Source organism: Lissotriton helveticus, chromosome 1_1, assembly GCF_964261635.1.
Source record: "Lissotriton helveticus chromosome 1_1, aLisHel1.1, whole genome shotgun sequence".
In the NCBI taxonomy this organism is placed as follows: Eukaryota; Metazoa; Chordata; class Amphibia; order Caudata; family Salamandridae; genus Lissotriton; species Lissotriton helveticus.
In genome coordinates, this window is record NC_136057.1 from 6,811,497 (window position 1) to 6,834,691 (window position 23,195).

The window sequence follows — 23,195 nt, forward strand, 5'->3', positions numbered from 1 at the left end:
TACCGCGCGCGCGAGAACGCATATTTAAAGCACAAGCAAGAAAAAGCTTCCGTTTCGCGACAGATTGCGAAAGTTTTTACATTTTCGCGCACTCCATGGAACGTGAAAATGTCAAATTATCGTAATTTCCGCGAGCGGAACGAAATTTAGCGCCCAGGCCTAAACATCATACACTTTCCCTACATCGGCTCCCGTCATTTCATATGACCGAGCCTTATAAGGACATAACTCCAAATAATGAAAGACTGCCTTGTATGGACATAACGCCTTATAAGGTCAGCAGCCTTTTATGGACAAAACCTTTCACCTAGTTCATGACGAGGGTGGGTTCTGCTCGATCGCTACTGCTAAGACATCATCCTTAGCATATATGAATAATTAATGAGTACACTCTCCAGGAGGTACACTTCATCTCTCCCATCGATGCACAAGGTTTAATCCCGAAACGTCATCCTCATACTGAACAATCGCTAACACACGCACATAGACTGTATAAATACAGCACCTCTTGCTATCAGTAGTCAGGAGGGAACCAAGACTTGAAGGCCGACACACTGACCAGAGACGCTGTGGCTCCGGCATGACATCGCTCCAGCTGACAATGGTCTATCGATCCCTTGTAGGGTGTCCATCTCGAGTCCAGGACGGAGTCCCAGACTCTCACTATTCAGGTATGGGGGTTGGACTAAATCCTAGCGGGATTCTTGGCTCTTAGATTCTAGGATATTAGGCTATTAGGCTCATTAGCTCTTTTGCACCTACTCACATGGTAGGTACACTTAGGTACATCTAGAAAGGCCTCTTAGGAGTACGCACTTTATTTTATAAATGAATTCTATATTGCAAAATGCTGGAACAATACTATTTCTTCTTATTCACTGTTCTGCTGGCTTTATATCTCTTTTACTCTGTGTCACAGTCGTAACAGCACACGTATTCTACATGAGAAGAACTACTGTACAATAAATTCTTATTGTAAACACGTTCGACTGTTTCTTCTCTGTATCTCTCTGAGAGCAAAAACAAGCAAGCACGAGTGACTGGGTAAAAAGTAATATAATGTTTCCACGAGTCTGAGGTTATTGTGTTCTAAAGTTGCACAAACTAATCTCTGTGATAACAGGAGATTCTAGTGGCACTGCGAGCTAGTTAATGCGAACCATAGGCTAATATATGCGGCGGGGTGTACACAGAGTCAGTCTGCCACCAGACCCGCAGTAAATGTTATCCGTAATCGTCGTATGTCCTGCATGACAGGCTACTTTTTGGGACTCAACTACAGTACGGGTGATTATCAAGGGACTTGCCAGAGGCAAAATACCTGGCAGTGCTGGTGTCCCTGTAGAATTCTACGCTGCCTGTGTGGCCCCCGGATTGGTAGAGCTATTTGGAACAGCATTGGACGAGGGCCATCTCCCTAGCACTACTCGAGAGGGGCTGATAGTCCCCCTCATCAAGCCAGGCAAATCTCTACGGGATTGTAGAGGCGATAGACCTCTATCCATGCTCAACCTGGACTTCTCAGCAGGATACTGGCGATGAGACTGCAGCCGTTAATGACAGAACTCATATATCCATACCAGGCTGGATTTATCCCGGGCCGGACCGCCGCACTCAACATAAGACACCTACTGGCGATCATGGAAGCATGTGGCAGGATGGGGGAGAGGCAGTGGTCTTTGACGTAGATATCGAAAAGGCATTTGATAGTCTAGAGTTGGAATTTCTATATAGTGTCACACAAAGAATGGGACAAGGTTTTCTGAGATGGGTCAAGCTGCTCTATATGGGCCCACTCGCTGGATTTAGAACATGTAAGACCATATCAGAACAATGTCACGTGGAGCGGGGTACGAGACAGGGGTTCCTCTCTCCCCATTGTTTTTTACCGTGGCTATGGAGCCGCGGACCTGCCTGGCTAGAGCAAACATAAAGTATAGAGGATGCACCTGGGACTAGTGTTCATCATATAGTATTATGTGCAGATGACCTCCTGATGTTCCTGGAAAACACAGGCAACACGTTGATGGGAGCAAGGGACTTAATGATGGAATTTGGGGAAAGGTCAGGCCTACACATTGACTGGCAAAAGTCCAGATTTTTTCCCCGTACAAAAAATAGGCACCCCCCCCCCCCCAGAGCTAGGAAATCTACAACGGGAACTTAGGTGCTTAGAGTACTTAGCAGTAAAGATATACCATACTCACCCTGACATGTTTGAGGTAAATATCTGGACAGCTATAAGATCTTTGAAGACCAGAATGGAATTTTGGAAGGGCTCCCTTTATAACTCGGGGAGGGTGACTCTTTTATGGTGAAATTTCCGCAGGTATTGTACTTTTTTACTACACTCCCAATATGGATACCCCCTGGATGGTATTCTGAGTTACATTCTTTAGTGGTGAGTTTCCTCGCGGGTATGGAGCGCAAACGGGTGGCCCTGAAAACATTGCAGCGACCAGCGACGGAGGGGGGCCAAGCGGTTCCTGACTTTGAAAGATACTGCCAGGCCGGCCAACTACAGTGGTTCACCCGGAGGATTGCAGAGCAATAATCGCCGTAACGAGATGGGAGGTAGCTTATACCAGACCTAAACACATTACTGAGAATGCTGGTACGAATGGACAGGGTTCCGAAAGGAGAGACCGGGGAGCTGCAACTAGTTCCGCGATTTTGGAGACGAGGCCTCCAGAAGACATGGAACCTGGTCCCTTATTCTACGGACCTCCCCATAACCTGTTAACACATGGGGGCAATGGGAGGGACTGGGAGGCTGGGGCATCCAGACTGGGGGACTTTATTTAGGACGGGTGCTACTCCAATCTTGAAGTATTCAGGGAGAGCTTTGATATTCCCCATAGGCAGTTCCTACAGCACGGAGGTGGCGGTGACGATCCTGGAGTATTGGGGGGCGGGACTATTGGAACACCATGAAACTTGCAGATACATGGGTATGGTAGGGGGTAGGATTAAGGTGGTCACATGCCTTTATACAGCACTAGGCGGGGATACCCTTGAACCGCTGACCACCCTCCGAGAGAGATGTGAAGAGGACCTAAATATCCCCTTAGAGAACAAAGCCTGGGAAACCGTAAAAGCGGGGACTCCTAAAGGGTCAAGGAACGCCCGTTTCCGTCTAATTCATTATTTCATACTGCATAGGGCATATCTTACCCCAGGTCGGATCAATAAATATTTCTATAGAAAAGATATGAAATGCCCAAGATGCAGAGAATTGGGAGCAGATATCCTACACATGCTCTGGACATGCTCAGTGCTGCGGGATTTTTGGAGACAAGGGACTGAAGCACTTGGGGAGATTATAGACCACTCGGTACCAGGGGACCCCGCGCACTGCCTACTGGGCTTATTTCTCCATACCTCCAAAACATGGGTCACCAGAAGGTTTCAAGACCTGCCATTGGTTTGGGCCAAAAGAGAAATAACAAGGCACTGGAAGGCGCAGGAGGGAACCCGATTGTTACCGTGGGAAAAAGAACTAGAACAATGGGCGCGCTCTGAAGGGAGGGCTCTCCTTAGAAATGCACAGTGGGGCATTGGTTCTATTGAAAGAGCAAGTGCATGAGAGGCTTCAGTAGAAGGCCCAGAGGGGCATATGTACAAGCCCCTATCGCCACGGGAATGTCACATCCAACCTGCCTCAGGCGAATCAAGCCCCACAGGACCGACGCCCAGAGGAAGTCTGATAGGACAGGAAGCAGGGGGATTCAAACCTAAACACCTCTGAATAAAGTAGATTTCAACTAATTAACTGCACAATAGAAGGGGAAGGGGCAAGATAGGACACACATCAACCTTACACTGTGATAAAATATTTAGCTCAGGTGAGGCCTCTGGTGGGATCTGCAAGGGGCGAGGGGTGGGGGAGAGAGTTAATGGACCCTGGCTCATCTGATAGGTATGTTTATTGTATGCAATTCCGAGCTCACATATTGTTGTACTGTAAGATAAGAAGAACTTGATATATAGCTCTAATGGAATGTAGAAGTAGATGTGACTGTGAATTCAATAAAATATGGTTAAAAACAAATATGTACATTCAGGGGCATATAAACAAGGTGGCGATAAATACATTATTGCCGCTTTCGGACGCTAAGCGACGACAATCATATCGCCGTGTCAACAAGGCCACTTAGCGTTGGTTTTCAACACTTAGTGACCGGATTTGTTATCGCCTAGCCTCACATCTCTAATGAGATGCAAGGTAGGCGTGTGGTAGGTGTGTCTGGGAACACTTCAGGGAAATCTATCGCTAACGGGGCTTCGCGATATTAACAACGAGGCCCAGTCAGCATTAGTGTTGCGATTTATATCGCTAACAGGTGCTTAACTCAGGAATTTAACGTCTGCTAAATACCTGATTTAGGCATACCTGTAATGGGGGGTGGATTATGTGGCTAAAACCACAGTCCCTATCAACAAGGTAATCGCCTTTTTCAATGGAATATCGCTGGAAAACAGCGATATTACATTGAAAACAGCAATAATCCCCGCTATCGCTGGGATTTTTATCTCCATGGGGTTAAGTGCTGTTAATACAACGCTAACATGGAGATTATCGGCAGCAATAGCTGGCGAAAGATATCCTCACGCTAACAGCGGTCAGCGATAATTATCGCTGCCGCTTGTTAACTCAAGTCAAGGCAAGGACTGGAAGACTACCTGGAAATCACTTTACAAATGTACCCAAAAGAAAAGCATTGTGTTTGCTTGTCATTTTCATCTTGAATCATGGCTGCAGAAAACTGTAATGCAACAAAACTAAAGTTCTTTTGTATTGTCTTGGTGCTTTTGTAAAGTGCATTGACACCATTTGGGTCTAGCCTGCACTATAAAAGTTGAAATAATAATACATAAAATCTACCTGCTCCTCTCCAGTGCACTCTATTTTGTCACTCTTAGTTAATACACATCCCCTCCCCCAGGGTACCTTTCACACAGCCCCTCCCCCTGGGTACCTTTTACGCAGCCACTCCCCCAGGGTACCTTTCACACATCCCCTCCCCCGGGTACCTTTCAAACACCCCTTCCCCCAGGGTACCTTTCACACAACTCCTCCCCCAGGGTACCTTTCATGCAACCCCTCCCCCAGGGTACCTTTCACGCAACCCCTCCCCCAGGGTACCTTTCACACAGCCCCTCCCCCCGGGTACCTTTCACACAGCCCCTCCTCCCAGGGTACCTTTCACACAGCCCCTCCCCCAGGGTACCTTTCACACTGCCCCTCCCCCCAGGGTACCTTTCACACAGCCCCCCACGGTACATTTCACACAGCCCCTCCCCCAGGGTACCTTTCACACTGCCCCTCCCCCCCAGGGTACCTTTCACACAGCCCCCCACGGTACATTTCACACAGCCCCTCCCCCAGGATACCTTTCACACAGCCCCTCCCCCCAGGGTACCTTTCACACATCCCCTCCCCCAGGGTACCTTTCACACAGCCCCTCCCCCTGGGGTACCTTTCACACAGCCCCTCCTCCCAGAGTACCTTTCACACAGCCCCTCCCCAGGGTACCTTTCACGCAGCCCCTCCCCCCAGGGTATCTTTCACACATCCCCTGCCCTCAGGGTACCTTTCACACTGCCCCTCCCCGCCAGGGTACATTACACACAGCCCCTCCCCCCAGGGTACCTTTCACACAGCCCCTCCCCTCAGGGTACATTTCACACAGCCCCTCCCCCAGGGTACCTTTCACACAGCCCCTCCCCCAGGGTACCTTTCACACAGCCCCTCCCCTCAGGGTACATTTCACACAGCCCCTCCCCCAGGGTACCTTTCACACAGCCCCTCCCCCAGGGTACCTTTCACGCAACCCCTCTCCCAGGGTACTTTTCACACAGCCCCTCCCCCCAGGGTACCTTTCACACATCCCCTCCCCTCAGGGTACCTTTCACACCGCCCCTCCCCCCCGGATACCTTTCACACTGCCCCTCCCCCCCAGGGTACCTTTCACACAGCCCCTCCCCCAGGGTACCTTTCACACTGCCCCTCCCCCAGGGTACCTTTCACACAGCCACTCCCCCAGGGTACTTTTCACAGAGCCCCTCCCCCCAGGGTACTTTTCACACAGCCCCTCCCCCCAGGGTACCTTTCACACATCCCCTCCCCTCAGGGTACCTTTCACACTGCCCCTCCCCCCAGGGTACCTTTCACACATCCCCTCCCGCCAGGGTACCTTTCACACTGCCCCTCCCCCCCAGGGTACCTTTCACACTGCCCCTCCCCCAGGGTACTTTTCACACATCCCCTCCCCCCCGGGTACCTTTCAAACATCCCCTCCCCCCCCGGGTACCTTTCACACATCCCCTCCCCCCAGGGTACCTTTCACACATCCCCTCCCGCCAGGGTACCTTTCACACTGTCACTCCCCCACAGGGTACCTTTCACACCACCACCCCCCCCAGGGTACATTTCACACAGCCCCTCCCCCCAGGGTACATTTCACACAGCCCTTGAACACTACTGGAAGCTTCTCTTGTAGAATGATCGGTTGCTTTGTCGATACTTGTGTGATATATAAATCGCACTCATACCCACATGTATACAATGAAGTCATTGGTGTGTGTTGTGCAAGGGACTTATCCATTTCATCCGGTGACGTGGTCCAGCGCATCCTGAGATCTGAGTGGAATCTGAAGGACACAGATGGACTTCATGCCTCCTCAGCTCTCTACGCCCTTCGATGTAAGTGTGGTGCACAAATACGTGATCTACGTGTAATGATGGGCAACTGTCTCTGCCATGATGATTGGCTAAGACCTTAACCCCCCTCTTTTCAGTACCAACCTGGCCAGAGCAGCAGCTTCTTACTAAGCACCTATCTTTCTTCAGTGCTACCACCCCAGAGTCATCAACTTGGAAACATGGTGCACAAATACACAGAAGCCATTGCCAACCGAGCTAGACCATGGACCCTGTGAGCATCTGTAGCCTAAGGTGAGGCACTTACTTGTCAAAGAGTGGCCGCTCCAGCTCGGTGAAGTATGAGCGCCCGGTGTAGTAGCTGCTCGTTTTAGTTATCGAGCTGCAGAACATGTGCGCAGGTCTGATGCAGTAGAAGGGATACTCATCCAACGCCTCCATCAAGTTGCAGACTTCCTCCTCAGTGTCCAGGTCATACCCGCACTTGGCCTCAACCTCATGCGTTGCATTGGTATATTTCGCCTTATGATCTATGTAGTTATAACCAGTGTTGCGTCCCCTCCATAGAGCTGCCACAGCTTCACTGGAGTGGATCACAAAGAGGGACACTTTCACTTTTCCTTCCCAGAATAAGATAAACTTTACATGATATGTTCCATTGTGGAAGTCCACAATCTTCCCAGAAGCTCCTGCCTTGAGATCTGGCGAGTAGATCCTCGCTCGTAGGAAGTCACCACCATATTTCTTCTTGTTACCCAAGTAATCGAACACATCAATCTGAATGGTCACATTGTCCCCAATGCAGTACCTCTCTCTGGGGTTTATGATGGACACCTTGCTCTTTGCCGCACACGTTGCGTTATCCGGGTGGGTGAAGCTTACTTTGGGTATTCGTTGATCTATTTTTCTCATGATCGTTTTTACTTGCTGATCAACTTCTTTCGATGGAGTCCTCCTCTCTGACTCATTTACAGCCCTCATGGGAACCTTTGGAAAGTTCATCAACGTGAACTTTAATTTGTCTTCCAGGTTGTCTTGCATCTTCTCCAAGACGGGTTCTGAGACAGACGTCATTTGGCAAAAATGGCTTAAAGTAGGAAACTGGCAACAACAAGAAAAAGCATCACATGATTATACTGCATTATACACAGAAGAGTCACAAATTGACATATTGTATACCCTTTTTTAATGTAGCAATGACGTCCGAGAAAAAGGTAATGGTATCTATCTATACAACAAACCACCCCTTCGAACAAAGCATTTGAACACCAAGACAGACGTGCCATAGGACCACAGTTGTAGTATCAAGAGTCAGGATGTCACAGGAAACTTAAGAGTAGGAGAACCTCAGAACTGTAAGCTGAAACTCCACAGGGTGGAGCACAGAAATGAAGTTAAGGAAAAGTTTTCTACTAAGGTCCAGATTACGATACCGTTTGGAAGGGCTCCGGATGGGATTTGGTTTTGCAGAATCAGATTTGGAACCCTTGTTTCTGATCGAATCGTACAGCTTTCCAACTGAACGATTACGATGTCTGGAAACCGTACGAGCAGTCCGAATCGGGTCCTAAAGGTATTTGCACAACCCAAGCCTTTTAGAGCTGATTAGTACAGTTACGGTTTCCGGACAACCGATTATGATGACTGATTCGGACAGCTGTTCCAGTTCGGTTTGCCCGGAACTAAATGGCTGTTGGAATCGGTCTTTGGGGGCCCATTGCAGTCATCCCTTCACCCGGAGGGCCTGTGGGGGTACCCATGGGACCCTTCTTCCCAACCATGCACAATGTGGCAGGCACCATGTGGTGCCGGCCACAGGGTGCAAGGTTTTCCCCTACAATCAATCAGGGATTTGAAGAGCGCACTACTCACCCCTGAGGGTCTCAAGGTGCTGGAGGGCGAGGGGGCTGTTTCTGGCAGCTCCGGTCATCCCAAGAGTCACGTCTTGAAGCTCCGCCCGAATGCTTGCAGTGTGGGGCATCGTCTGATGCTGAGGGGGAGTTCGTTCCAGGTCTGGGTCGGGAAACAGCGTTTATAACGCTGTCAATACCATGCGGGTAGGTTACAAAGCGGACGTTACATCGTCTGTGTTGTTACCACGCATGGCATTACATCGCAAGTCGTTTCTACGACTTACGCTAGATGGCGAGTAACACCAAGGAATGTGTTGGATTTTAAATCCAACACATTCCCTACTGTTGCACCAACTAGAGTATGAATAGCACTTTATACTATTCCTACGTCCAGCGCGCCATCTAGTGCAAGTCGTAGAATCGTCTTGCGATGTAAAGCCATGCGTGGTAACAACGCTGACGATGTAATGTCCGCGTTGTAACCTACTGCGTGGTAATGTATGTCATAGTAACATCATACATTCGGTCAGCAGAGCAGAGGTTTCTCTTGAGGGTGTAGACAAATATTCTTTTGTTGAGGTACTGGGTTCCGGTGTTGTAGAGGGCTTTGTAGGTGTATGTGAGCAGCTTCAAGGTCATTCTTTTTTCGACGTGGACCCACTTGAGATCTTGAAAGTGCTGTGTGATGTGTTCTTGTCGTGGGATTGAGAAGGACAAGTCTGGCTGCGGCGTTCTGGACAGTCTGGAGTTTGTGGAGTAGAGATTTCTCGATTCTGGCGTGGAGGGCGTTCCTGCAGTCCAGCCTACTAGTGATGTGCATGGGTGATGGTCTTCCTGGATTCGGGGGGATCCATTTGAACGGATTTTCATTTTAGAATGCAACCTTCTTCATTACTTCCTGGAAGTTGTGCCTGGTGATGTCGGGTTCCTTGGTGAGGGAGAGTATGAGCTGGGTGTTGTCGGCATAGGATACTATGCTGAGTCTGTGTTTTCTGACGATGGTTGCAAGGCGAGCAATGTTGAAGAGTGTGGGACTGAGGGAGGATCTTTGGGGTACTCCGCATCTGATCTCTGTTGGTTCGGAGAGGAATGGAGGGAGTCTGATTCTTTGACTTCGGTCGGCGAGGAAGGAGCGGATCCAGTCTAGGGCATTTTCCCTATATGCCGGCGTTGTGGAGTCTGGCGGCTAGTCTGCAGTGGGAGACAGTGTCAAAGGCTGCTGAGGGGTCTAGTAGAATGAGGGCTGCAGTGTGGCCTTGGTCGAGAAGTGTGCTAGGAAAGTGGTCGCAGCAGAAGCCGGATTGAGATGTGTCGAGGATGTTGTTGGATTCTATGAAGTTCGTTAGCTGGATGTTGACGATCTTCTTGGTGACTTTGGTGGCAAACGGGAAGAGGGAGATGGGCCTGTAGTTCTTGAGGTCTGTCAGGCTAGCGGAGGGCTTCTTGAGGAGGAGTTTGACTTCTACGTGTTTCCAGTCGTCGGGGAAGGTGCCTGTTTCAAGGGTGCAGTTGATTGTCCATCCTAGTTCTGGTGTGATGTCAGAGGTGGCCCTGTGGAAGATGTGTAGCGGGCAGGGGTTGGTGGTTGCTCCAGAGTGTATGCACCTCCTTGTCTTTGCGGTGTCTTCTGTGGTGACAGGAGTCCACGTGAGGATGGCCGACTGAGTGGAGTTGCTGGTGCGTGGTGTTGGATTGGTGCCATGGTTATATTCCTCAAAGTTGTCGTAGAGAGTCCAACCACCCCTTTTTTCAATGGGAGCCTGTGATCTCGTTCAGAACGCACCCTCCCATTGAAGTCAATGCGAGTCCAACCAAACGATGTTGGGAAGCATTATAATAGGTCGGTCGGACTTGCAGGACCCGATTCGTTTTGACACTAGTCCAAACCCGATTCAGTCAGGACCGTTTCCAGACGACATCGTAATCGTGCCCTAAGAAGCGAACCTCAAGCCTCCAGCATTGATTGACGTTTAAGGGGGGAAAGTAGAATGTTCCTGGATATTTCTGAAATAGGATGCCACTTTGCAGTTAGTCCTCAAGAGAGGTAGAAACTTTGTGGGTTGCTTTTTAAGGAAGTACTGAAGGAGGGAAACCCTAAGTGATTGGTAGGAGACACCCAAAGCTTGTATTTGTGATATCCCGGAGTTGAAAATGGGAAGAGGGGTGCTGAATGTGGTGCAACTTGCTTCACACAAAAAGTATTACCTGGGAATACTTTATGAAAATGGGAACCCCACAATGCTTTACAGCATAAGAACATGGCACTTAGGTACCCAACAAAGGCCTGATTTATAATTTAGCGGACCGGGTCACTGCGACACAAACGTGATGGATATTCCGCCTGCTGTATTACAAATCCCTTATATTCAAGGGCACTTGTAATCCAGAGGAAAAGATATCCATCACATTTGTGATGGAGTGACCTGTCGCTCCAAGCTCTACATCAAACACAAAGTTACAGAGGTTGTTAAAGTGCCTTAACCATGCAGCAATCCCTGGCCACCACTGAGTCACTGTTGCAGGCACACACTATCATAACATACAGCATTTGTATAAGGTTCACGTTGAGGGTTGTTGCAGGTTCACCAGCAGGTGCAAAGCTTCAGTGCGTCTGGGACGCACTTGACTGTTTTGTGATGAAGATCATTTTGACTGAGATTTGGTAAAGGTGCTGAGCAGCAAATGTTAGTGACTCCTGAGGAAGCTTCTCCTTGAGCCGATCTTGCCTGCTGGTCTTCGTGAAATGGGCCTTGGTTCTGTTCCCTCTTATTGGGCCCGATTCACTGAACTAACCTAAGACAAAATCCTAAACTTACTACCATTTTGGTATTCACAGAAGACACTCATTTCGGTATTCACAGAAGTTAGGACTCCTAAATTCCTTCTGTGAATACCAAAAGTCTTAAAGTTAGGATTTTTCTCAGTTTAGTAGTAGTAAAGTTAGGACTACTAACTTTAGGACTACTAAATGACTTCTGTGAATACCTAAAGTCTTAAAATTGGGATTTTTCTCAGTTTAGTAGTAGTAAAGTTAGGACTAACTTTACTACTACTAAATTGAGAAAACCCCTCATTTTAAGACTTTCGGTATTCACAGAAAGCATTTAGGAGTCCTAAATTTAGGAGTCCTAACTTCTGTGAATACCGAAATGAGTAAGTGCCTTCTGTGAATACGAAAATGGTAGTAAGTTTAGGATTTTGTCTTAAGTTAGTTCTGTGAATCGGGCCCCCTCACAGCAGCTATTCTGTCTGCCGAACTGGTCCACTACACCTTTTCCTCCGGAGAAAGCAGCTGTAGTTGTTTCATCCTGTGCAAGGCTTAACTTCCGCATCTAAGGCACAGGAGACTGAACACATCTGTTTCTTGCGGTTTCTTTTCTGACGTGGAAGCTGCAGAGCTTCAACCAGTGGCCCCGAAATGAAGACAAGGTACTGGCACCTGAGAAGGAGAACCATTGGTAAGCCAAGGGCATTGGTGGAAGCCAGGCTCTGATGACGTATGTCAACTTCAGATATCAGCGCCTCAGCAACAATTAACAGGATCCATACTCCTGCACTTCGATCTTCACTTCATAGAGCAGTAAAAGAAAAATGAATGTTTAATGGCACGTGGATTGGTAAGTCATCGATCTGGCCACCACAAGTGAGGTGAGGCCGATGCTGGGTGCATAGGAGAGCCTGCTCTTTTGAAACTAGCCAGATATTGGCATCGTTGCTGGGACAATCTCTGCCTGAATGTATGTTGATGCATAGACGTCGCCCCCTGTTGAGAACACTGAGGGGCATATGTACAAGGAGTTAACGCCGCCGTAGCGTTACCGCGGCTTCTTTTTTATCGCCTTATTTACAAGTTGCCGCTAACCTCAGTTAGCAGTAGTTTTATGGCAAAAATGTGCATTTTTAAGATTGCCACTTCTGTTAGTGGGAGTTAACGAAAATGAGATGCAAGGCAGGCGTTCCCATGCAAAAACTGAAAAACCAAAAATACTGCCTCAGCAACACTTTTCACTACGCCCTTCTAGAGACACCATGGATGCGCTGTATTCACTGTACAGCGCTCCATGTTGCAATTAATGACAGATACATCTGGAATCCTGATGTATCTGTCAGCGCTAAAGTCACGCATTGCTACAGTTGTGTCACACGCATGATACAACTCCAGCAATGTCTGCGACCAGCCTATCCCTGTGGCACTCCGTCACACTTACGCCTGCCATGAGGCAGGTGTAAGGTACTGACGCAGTGGTACAGTTCCTCCCTGAGCACTCTTAAAGTAAACAAACTTCAATAACCATCATTTGGTAATAGGTTTACATATAAGTACCTGTATTTGGCATATAGGTACAGTCGAATATACAATATACACAATTCAGCAATCAGTCCTTCTTAGTAAATCATATTTCCAGAGTAAGGCCAAATCCAACAAAAGGTCTTCTTCCAGTTATGATGTATATGAAGTTCCAAAATAAGTCAAATAATCCCAAAGTGCGGCCAGCCAAATCCAACAAAAGTACCAAAGAATTGAAAAAGTTTTTCTGAGGGTCCCCCTATCCCCGAGATAATCGGTCTTCCAGGTGGATTTTGTCTGTTCTCGTGGATTTTCGGCAAACTATGCAAGCAGGGAGACCGGGGAACTCCACTTTTAAATACATGTATTCGTCATATTCAAGTAATGTGTGTTCAAACCACTCTTTCAATTTGCAATTTATCTTACTTGAAACTATCTGTAACGGATTTGCTGTCAGTCGTTTATAACATTTGTCATCGCTGAGTTAGGTTAAAATGTCTTCGTTATAATCTACCTCGTCCATCACGACACTGTTTCCACCCTTGTCAGCCATTCGTATGATTAGCTCTGGTTTAGTAGTCATCATTTTCAAAGCTCCCCCTTCCCTCCTCGTCAAATTGTCTTCTCTATTGTATCTTTTAACTCTCCTGTCCATATCTATCAGTCTGTCTCTGTCCAAGTTAACCGCCATATAAAAGGCATCTATCATATTGCCTGATGATAATTGAGGGGTCCACCTCGATTTATTTTTTAGTCCACTACCCATACATTGACTCTGATTAATTTGCAAATCCTCAAGTAATTGAGAAATCGTCACAGGATCCTCTTCATTTTCTGTGAGTGATAACAATAGTTTGGTCAGTCGGAGTGAGCTTTCGTAGATGAACGCAATGCCTCCTCCTAGACGGTCAGGGTGGTTCTTGCGGGTGATTTAGAAGCAGTCAGGGGTGGCAATGGCAATGCCTGGTCCGGAGCAGGGGTTGGACCAGGTTTCTGTGAAGAAACCAATGTCTGAAGCGGTGGCGTTGAGTAGGTCCCAGATGCCTCTGGCGTATTTGTGGAGGGACCCCACATTGAGGAGGATGGAGTTGAGCCGGCCAGGTCTGCTGTTGGTCAGCAGGGCCACAGAAGGTACTGGTTTGCTGATGTAGCAGAAGGTGTGTTTGCAGTTTCAACAGGCGCAGGGTGCAAGGGTATCCTTTGGTGATGCTAGATGGCAGGCGGCGTGGCGTCAACGGTTGAGGGTGAGGAGGGTGCTGGTGTCATAGCGGTGGAGTGTCTGAGAGGCAGGGTCCCTGGTGCTGGTCACCGTACACAGTCAGGCGGACACAGTCGGGCTTTCCTTTGGCTTCCCTTTGGTTTGCCAGTGGCATGCCTGATGTACATGGCCCCACAGATTCCACCATTAAGTAGTGCTGCAGGGGGGCTGGCCAGCTGTGAGGCGGGAAACGCGGGGAAGGACACTGAAGGAGACGGGAACACGGGCGATTGCAGAAGCAATGTGGGGAAGGATAGGGAAAAAGGAACTGCAAAAAAGCACAGGAAAGACAAAGCCAAACACAGCAAAGATTAACAAAAAAATAAAAAGGAAAGAAGGAAAGCAACGGAGAAGAGCAGAAAGATGTACAGGAACATTAGACAAGAATGACAGGAGGGAAGTCAAGCTGCAGAGCAGTGACGCTCTACCACTGGACCACCAGGGATGAGGCGCGGGTAGGAGCCTGCGGGTGGAGGAGGGACTTGAACACCTGACCTCTGTATCAGAGGATCAGCAGCAGCAGATGGGGACAGCAGCAGCAGCAAACAGACGGTGCAGCGCTGTGGAAAGAGGAGGTCTACTAAGGTTTAGTCCCCCGTACACCCAAAAGCAAACTAACAAGGGACAAGGAAAGTCAGCACCACCTGGTTGGCTCTTCCAATGTGACTGGTGTGACCAGATTCTGTGTTCCCAATTACCCAGCAAGTAACAGTGGATCAAGCTTCATACCCAAGGGCCTGGGCAAGAACCGGCCCGGGCCCCAGGCACCCACTGCCACCAATGGCCGTTCTCAGCTTATTGAGTGAGTTATTGGAGCCCCCCACCAGTCTTGTGCGGTGCCCTTAGTGAAGTAGGTCATCCGCAGTGCACGGTGTGCATCACCCACAGGCACTAGGCCTGGACCCGACTCGCCCCCTGGCCTCCTCCAATATTAATCCCACCTTCTCCTCACCTGGACATTGACACAGGGGCTCAATGCACAGCACTCTCTCCAAATCTGTGACTCGACCAGCAGGAGAATCCACCAGGTGGGAAGTCACAAGACTGGGTACAGCAGTCACTGCCAAATCTGCTGGGGAACCTCCCGATGCAGGTGTTGCAACAGGGCCCCCTTATGCACAAAGTTGCAGCGTTCCCGCCACAAACATTTGGTACAGCTCAGGGGCCTCACTGTCCACAGCATTCGGCCAGAACAACATGCAACAGCTTATGTTGCAGAGAGGCACGGCACACCATTGATAATCTCCTCCGTGCACCCCGGCGTAGTGGTGGATCGTAGTATGCGATGCAGACCTCCCTTCGCTGGTGCGCAGGAGCGCCTCTGATGTTCACGGTTCCAAGGTGCGCAATGCGGTCTTTTCACACAGGTCAGCAACGTGTCTCCATGCGACCTGCCAGATATCACCACCAGGTAAGGACGATCGCCGCACCTCAATGTTCTACTGCCACGGCCCAGAGACTCCATAGCACCTGCGCATCCCACTCCGTGTCTCAGACGCAGCCCCAACGAGGTCTCCGGGCCCCGGGGACTGGCCGCACTTTCAAGGTTTTGGATACCATGGTGTTGCAAGGAGTGCACAATGAAAAGTGAGGCATCGCTGGTTTTTCACAGCAATACGCATCTTTTCATTGCTGTAGCCCTGAATTTCCTCTTCCAATGGGACTCTGGCTGGTCATCCTGGCTGTTGGGACGCTTAAAGGGGAGTTGATCTGTGCTGCCCTTAGCCCCGGCTGCTCCATTCTGCATTCCATTGGTTTTATTTTGTATTTTTCATTGGAGGCTGACTTAGAGTCTATTTTTGCCTCTAGAGGTAAAAAACAGTCACGTTGAGCTGACTAACATAAGTTTTCTTGCCACTAATGGGCCTTTCATCAGTTTTTGCCCACTAGCATCAGAATTTGTAGCATCTTCACGCTAGTGTTACTGGCAGTTTTCATCGCATCTATTTAAAATACATCGCAAACAGGGCGATAGTTTTTGGTGATGGACCGCGTTAAGAAAACTGCCGCTAACTAGCGTTAGCTGCAGTTCTTGTACATATGCCCCTGAATGATTGAGACACAAGCATCAAAGCATAGAAACCATAATCCAAATGCAGGAAATATCCTTACTGAGCGATATACCTGGACATGTAGTCACCTCCCTCCATGGTACAAGTAAAAGAAATACATCAGTATGCAAATCAGCTGCCTCCACCCCTCAGGGGAATTTGTACAGGCCCCCATCACCACCACAATGTCATTTATATCGACATTGTTGTGGCGAAAGGGGCTGCGCCTTATTTACAAAGCAGCGTTAAGCCTCTTTATGTGGCTTCACGCTGCCTTGTAAATAAGGTCCCCTTTCACGCTATGATTAGCGTGAGAGGGGTGGGAAGTTGGTGTTGGGGTGGCAGTCCACCGCAACACCTATTGATTTTGACATATGTACTTTGAAGGTTTACATGTCCTGGTAGTGAAAAACTCCCAAATTCATTTTTCATTACTAGCAGGCTTACCCCTCCCATAGGATAATAAAGAGAAGTCCTCATTTAATTTAATTTAATAAGCTGTAATTTCCAATTGGGAGCAGGTAGCCTGTCATGTTGGTGTCTATGAAATATTAATGATGCAACATCTTTGATGGTAAAGTCAGATTTTTCTTACCATGTTGAAAATCCACTTTTAGAAAGTTGGCATTTTCCTGCCCTTAACACTTTTTCGCCTGTAGCCTGCCTTGGGTCACATAACTGTCTATAACTGACAGACTTTGTGAATTCCTCCCTGACAGTTACACAACAGAGGTATCAGGTGTGCCTGAATCAGCTATCTGCTGTCAGGATGATGGCGGAGCTGAGCACAGCCCGACTTGCAACTGCATAACCTGTCCACTGCCTTCACACAAAGGGCTTTATGACCTCACATTGTCACTTCAGCCAACTTGGAGCCAGGACAGATGAGTCAGGAAATTCCATGCACTTCAAAGTCCCTGTCTAGAAGGTTCTCCTACCTTCCAGAACCAGGGCACCAGGGTATAAAAAGTGGACCTCAGACACCAACTCTTTAATACACTTCCGGAATTGTGACACTTTGCCAGGAAGAAGGACTATTGTGCTGATGAAAGCACTGCCACTCTGCTGGCCTACTCCTCTGAAGGACTTATGTCCTGTTTGATTGCTGCCGCAACTGTCCTGCTGGTCTGCTACCTTCTGCCTGAGGACAAGGACTGGATCTTCAATTGTCCTCACAAGTGACTCACAAGGGCTAATTTCCTGGCTTCCTGTTCAGAGCCACAGGGAAAAAAAGGCTTCCTCCATCTTGAACCCACACCTGGACTGAGCCAGAGTGAGTCCTCCTGACCCTCCACGTGGTGCACCTCTAGTTCTGAACCTTTGGAAGTTGTGCTAAATATACCCAGATGTCCCAAAATTGAACACTGAGGGCTTATACAAAATTTGTCCCAAAAGTGCTCTGAGAACCAGGAAGAGCATCACTGGTTAGATTGAGTTTGAGGCTTCTACATTCTTCTTCGCAGCAGTAAATCCTTTTCAGCTGTCCTACCAAGGGGTGTCTGGCCTCCTAGAACTGTCTTCGGCTTCAGCCATCTTCTTCTTTGCACTGAAGATGTTAAACTTTCATTTCAGAGACTAAGGGGGCGCATGCGATGTCGGTCGGAATTGCTTCTGACTAACACGTCTCAGACTCGCATCCAACTGACTTGCGGTCGGCGGTTCCAACCGACCGATTACAATGCAACCAAACACTGTTCGATCGGAGACCCATTAACTTCAGTAGGCACCCGTGTTTCGCCCGACATCACAGGGTCCTATCCTGAAATGAGGTGTGTGCGCAAAACCCTGACCCTTTCACAGGCCCCCCGCTATCCAACACTTTCCCTACTGGTGCACTCGTTCGAGTGGGAATAGTAATTTTTATCCACTCGCTATCCAACACTTTCCCTACTGGTGCACTCGTTCGAGTGGGAATAGTAATTTTTATCCACTCGCTATCCAACACTTTCCCTACTGTTGCACTCGCTGGAGTGGGAATAGTCATTTTTACCCTCCCGCTATCCAACACTTTTACTATTGGTGCACTCAGTGGAGTGGGAATAGTAATCTTTACACACCCGCAATCCAACACTTTCCCTACTGTTGCAATTACTGGAGTGGGAATAGTAATTTTAACTCATCTGCTATCCAACACTTTCCCTACTGTTACACTCCATGGGGTGGGAATAGTAAATTCTTCCCCTCCGCTATCCAACACTTTCCCTACCTTTGCAATTGCTGAAGTGGGAATAGTAAATTATTCCCCTTTGCTATCCAAAAAGTTTCCTACTGTTGCACTCTCTGGAGTAGGAACAGTAATTTTATTCCCTACACTATCCAAAATTGTATTTACTGTTATAGTTAATGTAGTGTAAAATAGTTTGTTTACAAATAATTATTAATTTAAATATTTGTACTTATTATACATATTTTATTTTTATATTTATATGACAGGTTTATGTATACATACAATTTTTATTATGTTTCTAACATATTATAATTAAATAAAATAATTATTTATTAATATTATTAAGTTAATATATATATATATATTAAAAAAATATGTATGTTTATTTTTATTTTATGTTACATTTATTATTATTCATTTTTAACATTTAAAAAACATTCTAACTATGTTTTTATTAATTATATTCAGTATTTAGTTAATTTAATAATATTTTTAAGACAGTTAAAAAAACAAGCATTGGCAATGCCAATTGGTCTCGGCATACTAATTTAACGATATACTAGTCTTAAACATGAGTGTCTTATTTATACATCTAGAACCAAAGAGTTTATCCATTCAAAAATGTGTTTGAGGTGAAAACGTAATAAGTCATCATTGAATAAAGCCTTCTGATGGAGAGCACAGGGCAAATTCTTGTGATCAGCCAAAAAGCACACATTCTTTGTTTGCAGCAAGCGTATAAGATGTCTTTTTCTATTTTAATGTTATGAACTGAAAAACTGCAAATTAGAATTCTTAGATGAGCCGTATTCTTATTTATAGTCTACGCATCAGTGGTAAGTTCATTCCTGTGTAACAGTTTAGCTCTCTGTGAAGAAGCAATGCTACAGCAACTGCAATAAGGGATGTCACCATTTTCTCACAGTGATATTAAGACCTCTCTTTGGGATTCTATTAGCCTGAATGTGTGGGATTAAAATGGTTTTACTTTTTAGGTCTGTCCTGAGAGCGTCGCTATCTACATACCTAGAGGCAGATTTACAAGCCACATGCGCCACTTTTGCGACACTTTTAACATGGCAAAAGTGACGCAAAAGTGGCTCAATGGGCTTGTAAATCTGCCCCCTATTGTTTTGTCAGGACTCAAAATGCAAGCCAGGCCTATAGGCTTTGCCAGTGCTTGTTTAATATATAGTATTAGAACATTGGAATGTTGGGAGCTCCATTGAAAACAACGGAGTGCTCCGGGCTTATAATGGCTGGTATAAGCCCGGAGCTCCAACATTCCAATGTTTCTTTGTTCACAGCTCTGAACAAAGGCTTCAGGGAGCCTGATGGGATTCCAATCCCCTCACGCTTCCAAAAGGCTTTGTTTTTTTTGTTAGAACATTCTGTCCTCTAGTGACAGAATGTTCTAATAGCCTTATAGCCCTTCATAGCAGGGCTATACCGCTATTAAAGTCCCTCTCCCCTGGGCTCGTCATGAGCACCGAAGAGGTTAAACAATGATATGTTGGTTTCGATATTTGTGTACTTACCTTTTTAAAGATAGGATGTCGATATTCTGTCCATCAATATTCTAGACTCGATAATCTTGTAGGTAGATATTCTGGTGTTAACCTGGGCTTCTATGGGAATTCACATGGGCATATTTTCAAGCCCATTATCGCCGTTTTAGTGGCAGTTTCCTGCTGCTAAAGCAGCGATAATTTTAACGCCGTTTCTTGATAATATGCCACTAACTTCTTCAGCTCACAGGAAATGGGTCTAACATCTCCACCTCTCAGGAGAAGTCAACCAGGGGCAAAGATGAGTGAGAACTGACTCCAACATTTTCAAATTGCAGCAGCCATCCACATGTGAAGCATGAACGGATTGTGATTGCCATCAGCACCTCACAGCAGAAGTCAGCTCCCGGTGAAGTATAAAACTGAGGCAAATGCAATAACAGCATCTGATAGGAGAAGCCACCCACAGGCAAAGCAAGGATAGGAAGCAGCTCTGGCATGTGCACCACACAGGAGAAACCAAATATAGGTCACGCATGAATAGTAGGAAACCTGGACATCAACACCCCACGGAAGAAACAAAACATTTGCAAAGAATGTGGGAGAAAATATGCTGGAATTTGCGAATTACAAGAAAAAAACATTCACAGGATAGGCATGAGTGCAGAGCATTGTAACTTCTGCAACTCACAGGAGAAGCATGGTCAGGAAATTTTGTCTGACAAGAGCACCTCGTCGGGGAAGCATGAGTGGGAATTGTGTCTGAATCCATCACCTCACCTCAGAAGCCAACCACAAGGGAACCATCATAGCGGATGGATCTTCCATCAGCACCTCTCAGGAGAAGTGGCCACCAGAGAAGCATGACCAGGCGATGGCTCAAGCCAGCATACCCGACTCCTGAGTCACCCGTCCCAGCCAAACGGTTACATAAACAGACCTACTCTGGATGCATTCTTCTTGTAAAGCGATTTGGATGCACATTTAACCCTTCCCTCAAAATCACCTCTTTTCTTATAAGAGGAGCTATCACTCGGGGAGAGATGGTTCCTCTCAGCCTCTCTTTCATGTATCTAGTCATACACCCTCATTCTGCACATAGCATCTCCACAAGCCATGCTGAGCCCTGGTTACGTCAAAAGCAAACTCCTCAGTCTGAATTCTGTCCTATGACCATGTGTGTCCTACCTGTAGCAGCCTTTGATGAATGGAAAAAGAGAGAATTAGTACGGTAGAAACTGCCAAGAACACGCCTATCTTTAAGTTCCTTGTCATTGGTATGAACATCTTGGTGCCCCTGTGGAGGAAAACAAAGAACAACAAAGTATTACAAAAATTAGATTGGGATCTCTTCTGATCTTTCAACATCAAGCTAAGAAGGATGCCAGGGAAATAGTCTGAGCAGCACTATCAGAGTTACAGCTAACAAGGGAACCCAAGAGTCGCCTGGGACCTTGGGTAAGTTCATACAGGGAAAAACTGGTATCACAAACAATAATATCCCTATAAATTCAAAGGTACCAAATGGTTACTCTAATCAGTTGATGTTAGACCTGACAGCCTTAGAGTGGTGTTCCCTAAACTATTTGCCTATTTACCTCCTCTTTTTGCTGTAATCTTTTGTTGGCCTTAGCACTCTGAGCACTTTACAAATGCTAATCAGCGCTACGGTGCATGTGCTTCTTCCCTAAAACTGGTTTCATTGACTTACCCACAATTGGTGTATTTAATCTATCTGTAAGTCCCTAATAGTGTGTACTGGTGCCCAAGGCCTGTTAGTTAAATGCTACTAGTGAGCCTGCAGCAGTGATTGTGCCACCCACACAAGTAGCCCTTTAAACATGTCTTAAGACTACCACTATACAGCCTGTGTGTGCAGTTTACACTGCTATGTCAACTTGGCCATTTATATCCATTGCCAAGCCTTAAACTCCCCTTTTATTGCATATAAATCGATCCTAAGGTAGACACTAGATAGCCATAAGACAGGGTGCTATGTAAACAAAAGGTAGGACATGCACTTTCAAGTTTTCCATGTCCTGGTAGTGAAAAATACCTCAATTAATTTGTCACTACTGTGAGATCTACGCGCTCATAGGTTAACATTAGGAATTCCTTATTAGACTTTTAATCTGTAATTTCTGTTGAGAAGGAGTAGCACTGCCATGTTTATATCACTGGAATGGTAATGATCAATCTTCTTTGCTGGCAAAGTTGGATTCAACATTACTATTTTAGAAATACTTTTAGAAAGATTGTGTATTTGTGAAAGTAGCCTGCACCTCGATCTAATTACAAAAGCTAATTTCTTAATGCTATAAGACAAACACCTTTCTTCTGTTTATCCCGATATATTTAATTATACCTTTTTTAGCTTATTTTTTCATTTCAATTTCATACATTGATGTACAGAGAATGAAAAATCATCATTATTTACAGTAGCATCTCAAATAACCGTGCTATACAAGAATATATCCCAACACATACAAATCATAATTGTGATTAAATAATGTCAATGAATCAATACATACAAAAAATAATTGTGATTAGATATTGTCAATAAACAACCATTGAACAATGTCCTTGAAATATTCAATAAAGTTTGAACAAGAAAAATTGCTTTTAAAGTCCTTAATTGTACATTTGAAAAATCAAAACACAATGTCTCAACCTATTTTGCTAATGTGTCTTAATTGTACAATCAAAAAATCAAACTCAATATCTCAGCTTATTTTGCCAATATGCCGACGCTTTTCGAGTACGCCATATTGGCAAAATAAGCTGAGATATTGATTTTGATTTTTTGATTGTGCAATTAAGACACATTAGCAAAACAGGTTGAGACATTGGGGGTCATTAGGAGGGTGGGCGGTCTTTGCCCGCCGGCCATCCTCACGGTACTTGGGACCACCCACCATAAGGGCGGGGGTCCCGTGGGGGGTATTAGAATGGGCCCGCCACAGTGGCGGCAGCATCCTGCTTTTTAAACATTGTGGCGGGCGGTGCTCTCAGCACCGCCCGCCACAATGCTAAAAATGTATATATGCATTTGCATACACAAAGCGGCAGGGTTCGCGTGGTGCCTGTCGCTTTGTGTATGCAAATGCTGGGGTATACCACAGTTACCCCCCATGTGCACCCCCCACCTCGCCTTCACTCCGGGGGCCCGCAGGCAGCCCCCGAAGTGAAGACCGCCTGCCTTTCCGTGGCGGCATCGCTGCCACTGAAAGGCATCTGTTGCAGCCCATACTAATATGGCTGGCGGTGTCTGAGAGACACCGCCACCATATTAAATCTTTTCCGCCCCGGTCACAAGGCGACTGGGGCGGAAAAGCGGCGGGCGGTCTTTCCGTCCACCGCGGACCCTCCAGCCATGCTAATATAGCAGGGGGTCATTCTGGTTAGG

General features: G+C 46.8%; 1 protein-coding gene across 2 annotated transcripts in view; it reads right to left on the reverse strand.

Annotated features, from left to right (window-relative positions):
* LOC144808341 (NXPE family member 1-like) overlaps positions 1 to 23,195 on the reverse strand; it is a 157,424-nt gene that overhangs the window by 76,303 nt on the left and 57,926 nt on the right. For both annotated transcript variants that reach the window (XR_013606852.1, XM_078673628.1), the window contains exons 2-3: positions 20,978 to 21,086; positions 6,972 to 7,765 (exon numbers count right to left, since the gene is read on the reverse strand). Coding sequence is in view for 1 of the 2 variants with exons in the window: in XM_078673628.1 (XP_078529754.1) it covers positions 6,972 to 7,765; positions 20,978 to 21,076 (893 nt within the window). In the remaining variant the exon portion in view is untranslated. The remainder of the gene's footprint in view (positions 1 to 6,971; positions 7,766 to 20,977; positions 21,087 to 23,195) is intronic.